The sequence below is a fragment of the Trachypithecus francoisi genome, unplaced genomic scaffold, assembly GCF_009764315.1.
Source record: "Trachypithecus francoisi isolate TF-2019V2 unplaced genomic scaffold, Tfra_2.0 Lachesis_group3, whole genome shotgun sequence".
In the NCBI taxonomy this organism is placed as follows: Eukaryota; Metazoa; Chordata; class Mammalia; order Primates; family Cercopithecidae; genus Trachypithecus; species Trachypithecus francoisi.
This window is the reverse complement of record NW_022681468.1, coordinates 145,534,732-145,540,631: the sequence shown is the minus strand read 5'-3', so window position 1 is coordinate 145,540,631 and position 5,900 is coordinate 145,534,732. Positions and strand designations below refer to the sequence as shown.

Below are 5,900 nucleotides of genomic sequence, written 5' to 3'. Positions count from 1 at the left end.
CTTTTGTGTTTGATTCCTAACCTGGCTCTTAGCAGCACAATTTTTCACAGTGTCCTGAAAACTCTCCACTCTAAAAGCCCTCAAACAACCTCACAGCTAGACAATCCACTTTAAGCCTGGCTCTCAGGGTTTTTGCCCCTGCCAGAGAAGGCATTTAAGACAGTAGAGGCAGGTGACAGAGGCTGAGGTGGAGGGGGACAAACTTACTTTCTTCAGTATTTAGCATCGGCCGGGTATGGTGGCTCACACCTGTAATCCTAGCACTTTGGGAGGCTGAGATGGGTGGATCATCTGAGGTTGGGAGTTCAAGACTAGCCTGACCAACATGGATAAACCCTGTCTCTACTAAACATACAAAATTAGCCCGGTGTGGTGGCGCGTGCCTGTAATCCCAGCTACTTGGGAGGCTGAGGCAGGACAATCACTTGAACCCGGGGGGCAGAGGTTGCGCTGAGATCACACCATTGCACTCCAGCCTGGGTAACAAGAACAAGAGCGAAACTCTGTCTCAAAAAAAATATATATATATATACACACACACACATACACACACACACACAAATACATATAGCATCAGCATATTCACTGATCTGAACCAGAATCTGAAGCCACTGGTGATAGTGTGTCTTGGGGAGGTCCCCAATTCATTCCCTCTGTTTTCCTAAGATAGTCTACCATGACTGAGATTATTCCCGAGAAAAACTGAGGCTCCTGAATTGTCAGCAGTACACCCCATCCTGGAGCTTGTTACTTTGCACCTACCGGATCCAACTTCTTCCTCATCAGCACTTCAAAGTAGTGCTTTTTATGCAGCAAATCAAATATGTATGTCATCTCATTGTACCTTCCAATGCCAGTGAGGAGCCGTACCTGTGAAGTGGGAGGACAGCTCGCATCAGCATCACCTGGAGTCTGGAGTTCTCTGAGCCAGACCACTACCATCAGTGGCTGCTTTCAGATGCCAAGCTCCAGGAGGAGAAGGGCTAATTTCCAGGCTACCATGCTTTGCTCCCTCCCCTGTACCCAACAGAGAGCCTCTGGAGGATTCAGAAATGTCAGTTACTGGGCGACCATTGGCTGTTCTTTTTTTTTTTTTTTTTTGAGATGGAGTCTTGCTCTGTCACCCAGGCTGGAATACAGTGGCACAACCTCAGCTCACTGCAACCTCCGCCTCCTGGGTTCAAGCAATTCTCCTGCCTCAGCCTCCTGAGTAGCTGGGATTATAGGCGTGTGCCACCATGCCTGGCTAATTTTTGTAAAGAGGCAGGGTTTTACTGCATTAGGGTGGTCTTGAACTCCTGACCTCAGGCAATCTGCCTGCCTCGGCCTCCCAAAGTGCTGGGATTACAGGTGTGAGCCACCACACCGGGCTTTGCTGTCCTTAAATGTGGCTCTCAGGCCAGGCGCAGTGGCTCAAGCCTGTAATCCCAGCACTTTGGGAGGCCGAGACAGGCGGATCATGAGGTCAGGAGATCGAGACCATCCTGGCTAACATGGTGAAACCCCGTCTCTACTAAAAAATACAAAAAACTAGCCGGGCGAGGTGGCGGGCGCCTGTAGTCCCAGCTACTTGGGAGGCTGAGGCAGGAGAATGGCGTAAACCCGGGAGGTGGAGCTTGCAGTGAGCCGAGATCCAGCCACTGCACCCCAGCCTGGGTGACATAGCGAGACTCCATTTCAAAAAAAAAAAAAAAAAGTGGCTCTCAAGTGCTAAAGTGCCATTCTCCTGGGTAGGGACTCTTACTCATCACAGTGGCCCAGTGGCTTGCTCAGTCACTCAGGTCAGTTTCAAGCCCAGAGAATTTAGGGAGGCACATGGGAACTGAGTTGCCAACTTACTTCAATTCAGAGGTGGGGGGAAGGTTCAAACCTTGTTTTGGGGAAAAATGCAGCTGTCTTAGCCCTCTAGAAAAGTTAACTGCCCTGACAAGGAGGTGGGATGGCCCCAGAACCTGGCAGGAATCTTCTCCCTTTTGTTCCTTTGGAGCAAATTCTGATTCTGATAGAAATCCTAACTTGGAGCAGGGGGTTGGGCTGCCCAGCCGACTCTCAAGTAGGTAGTGGTATCCAGATGGGCAGAACTCCCTTCAACTGTATCAGCTCTGGGCTGGCTCCCACCCTTCCTACTCCTCTCAAAGGTTTCCACAGGATGGAGACGGGTTGAGGGGGTTACTTACCACCAGTCCATACTCCTCACTGGGGGCCAGGTGGTTATCTGTGAGCATCCGGGCGGCCTGTAGGACTCGGATGATGCCCTCCATGTGGCACGTCAGGGTGAAGCAATGATGGGCCAGGATCAGTAGCTCTGTGGCTGGGAGGGTAGGCACTGGTAAGATAGGATTATGAACCCTGGCTGCCCACTGTCAACCTCTGCCTGGCAGGAGGGAAAAAGGGCCTGGTGGAGAAGGGGCCTGTCTGGAGAGGTCCCTCCCACCAGCCCTCCGAGGTCCGTGAATTCAGGAGCTCTAGCTCTGAGACAGCCCCTTGGTGACATCCAAATAGTTCTCTCAGTCATAGCACAATCCTCAAAGACAATCATGTAGTGACTATCCCCAAAAGGCCCCCAAAATGAGAACATAGCACCCTCGCCTTCTAAACATGGAGAAACTTCCTGCAGACAAACTGATGGAGTTCCTACCAACATGAATCCAATGGCATTCTCTGCTTGTATCCCAGCAGAAGGTCTCAGGGCCTAATCAAGTGCCATTTGGTGTTCTGGCTTTCTAGAGTAGTGAAAGATCTGACATGTACAGATTTAAAAATACTACAATCACTGTAAGCACAATTAAAAGGCAAACTGGGAAAAACACCTGCAATGTGAGGACCGAAAAAGGTCTCCATCCTTAAAACATGCTGCAACCTCTGGGCTTTTTCATCTGCAGGGTCCTCTCCAGTCCTCCTGACTACTAAGCATCCCTGACAATGAATCCTTTAGGCCTTCGTTTGAACATTTCCTCCAGAACTCTATCTTGACCCCATCATTCTGGCTCTTACTATGTATTAAGACCCTAGTCTGAGCTCCAGGAATTGCTTATACACCATATCCTAGGTGCTTACAGTGCCTGGCACACAGTTGACACTCAGTAAATATTGTTGAACTGGACCGAGAAGATATATAGAAGGCTATTTTTATTTAAATTTCTTTTAGAGATGGATCTCACTCTGTTGCCCAGGCTAGAGTTCAGTGTTGCAATCAGAGCTCACTGCAATCTCCAACTCCTGGGCTCAAGGGATCCTCCTACCTCAGCCTCTCAAGTAGCTGGGACTACAGGTGTGCACCACCATGCCCCGCTAAGTTTTTAAAAATATTTGTAATGACAGGGTCTCACTATATTGCCCAGATTGGTCTCAGACTCCTATCCTCTAATTATCCTCTGCCCTCGGCCTCTCAAAAGCATTGGGATTACAGGCATGGGCCACTGTTCCCATTCTAATGTACAATTTTTCATTATATATAAGAGAAATCTGTGTAACCATTAGAAGTTATATAGGAGAATATTCAATGCCATGAAAAATGTTAATGACAGCATATTCATAAAGTAAAAAAATTATAAACTATACGGAGTATAATGTCACTTTTTAAAAAAGAGAACCTATCACACATTCTAATGAAGGCCTATAATGAGTTAGACATTATGGAAAACGAACAGGCTTTGAAATCCACAGACTGGGTTTGAACACCAGCTCTGCCACTTAACAGATGTAATCATCTTTCCTAAGGTAAAGTTTGTCTCCCTTCTAAAATGGGACAATATTCACTTTGCAGGGCAATATGAGAGTGAAATAAGCATGTTGAGTAAAGGTTACCTTTTTGTATGATTTTAAATTTGGGGGTATTCATCCATACTTTCTATTTTTTTTTTTTTTGAGACGGAGTCTAGCTCTGTCGCCCAGGCTGGAGTGCAGTGGCGCGATCTCGGCTCACTGCAAGCGCCGCCTTCCCGGGTTTACGCCATTCTCCTGCCTCAGCCTCCCGAGTAGCTGGGACTACAGGCGCCCGCCATCTCGCCCAGCTAGTTTTTTGTATTTTTAGTAGAGATGGGGTTTCACCGTGTAGACCAGGATGGTCTCGATCTCCTGACCTCGTGATCCACCCGTCTCGGCCTCCCAAAGTGCTGGGATTACAGGCTTGAGCCACCGCGCCCGGCCTCATCCATACTTTCTAAATTTGCTTCAGTGAAGTTAAGGCTTTCTACCAAGAACTTATAACCCCTGCTGGAGGGCTAGGTATCCAGAGCAGGAACAAGGACCCAGATCAAGTTTTGGAGAGACTGGGAGACCTCTTAAGACCTGTTTAGGGCCAAAATATGTAAGAAAAAGGCCAATAACTTACTGCAAGACAATTCCCCATGGGGAACGGAGGAAATCTTATCCAACAACTTCATGCCTACCAATGTGTGGTCTTGACACAGAGTGGTCAGCTGAAGAAATGTCTGGCTTTCCTCTGTTGGGTTGAACATCTGCTTATGTCCTGTACAGAGAGGTGTGAAGATAGGTGCTGGTTTTATCATAAGAGAGGCCCACTCTGCCCAGGCTTGGGCACCAGGAGGTGATGCTAATGGAGCTCTGCAGCTCTCCACTTGCTGAGCTCGAAACCCTTGGCCTATTGGTCATTTTATAGGAAAGGTTGTTTTTGTTTTTGTTTTTTGAGACAGAGTCTGTCACCCAGGCTGGAGTGCAGTGGGGTGATCTTGACTTACTGCGCGACCTTGGCCTTCTGGGTTCAAATGATTCTCCTGCTTCAGCCTCCCCAGCAGTTGGGACTACAGGTGCCAGCCAACACGCCCAGCTACTTTTTTGTATTTTTAGTAGAGGCGGGGTTTCAGCATATTAGCCAGGATGGTCTCTATCTCCTGACCTCATGATCCGCGAGCCTTGGCCTCCCAAAGTGCTGGGATTACAGGCGTGAGCCACCTGGCCCGGCCAGGACAGTTCTGTAGCTCAGAAAGCCACAGCTACTCTCAATGTAATCATAAAACAATAAAAAGTAACAGCATGTATTTTGTACATGTATTTTGTTGTATTTAAACAAAATACATTACTGGAATCCAGAAACTTGAGAGAACCACATACAGGATGTATATAAGCACAACATTCAAATCCTTAACACTGGGAACTAGAGAATGCTGTTGGAAAGGGTGGGAATCCCTGAGGGGTAGGGCACCTGTTCCCTGTGATGAAGTAAGCAGCTCCCGTGTCACCTCTTCTGCCACGAGTTCAGCCACAGTATCTGGCTTAAGGCCCTGTGTGCTGATGAAGGCCTGGGCTCGTTTGCATCGGTCAGGCTGCTGAGAGGCCAAGATTTCCCGGAGCATGGCTTCACCATCCTGAGCAGCAACATCTGTGTAGGAACAGCCCAACTCCTGAGAGGAAGACAAAGCCAGTCAAGGCCACTTTTAGAAGCCAGGGAAAAGCAAAAGAGCCCTTTCTGAAATCTGATGTGGATAGAATCTCCACTATTTTCTGAGCTTAAAGACTCCTCACCCTCAGCAGGAACCTTAGAAAAAGCAAGTACTGTTTTTTTTTTTTTGGAGGCAGAGTCTCGCTCTGTCGCCCGGACTGGAGTACAGTGGCCAGATCTCAGCTCACTGCAAGCTCTGCCTCCCGGGTTTACGCCATTCTCTTGCCTCAGCCTCCCGAGTAGCTGGGACTACAGGCACCCGCCACCTCGCCCGGCTAGTTTTTGTATTTTTAGTAGAGACGGGGTTTCACCGTGTTAGCCAGGATGGTCTCGATCTCCTGACCTCGTGATCCGCCCGTCTCGGCTTCCCAAAGTGCTGGGATTACAGGCTTGAGCCACCGCGCCCGGCCGCAAGTACTGTTTTCTAACCCTTTCTATCATTTCACCAAAGCGAAATCCAGGTAAAAGAAAGGCTTGTCTTCAGAAAGTATCAGGTGAT

General features: G+C 48.5%; 1 protein-coding gene across 9 annotated transcripts in view; it reads right to left on the bottom strand.

The window, feature by feature from the left end:
• The window catches only part of SPG11 (SPG11 vesicle trafficking associated, spatacsin), a 108,816-nt gene that overhangs the window by 8,725 nt on the left and 94,191 nt on the right, over positions 1 to 5,900 (bottom strand). For 4 of the 9 annotated variants that reach the window (XR_004432032.1, XM_033190267.1, XM_033190268.1 and 1 more), the window contains 4 exons: positions 5,165 to 5,363; positions 4,334 to 4,471; positions 2,178 to 2,311; positions 763 to 870 (listed from right to left, as the gene is read on the bottom strand). Coding sequence is in view for 3 of the 9 variants with exons in the window: in XM_033190267.1 (XP_033046158.1) it covers positions 763 to 870; positions 2,178 to 2,311; positions 4,334 to 4,471; positions 5,165 to 5,363 (579 nt within the window). In the remaining 6 variants the exon portion in view is untranslated. Of the gene's footprint in view, positions 1 to 762; positions 871 to 2,174; positions 2,312 to 3,807; positions 3,837 to 4,148; positions 4,291 to 4,333; positions 4,472 to 4,994; positions 5,364 to 5,900 lie in introns of those variants that run through there. The other 5 variants (XR_004432033.1, XR_004432035.1, XR_004432034.1 and 2 more) reach the window with 5 other exon arrangements.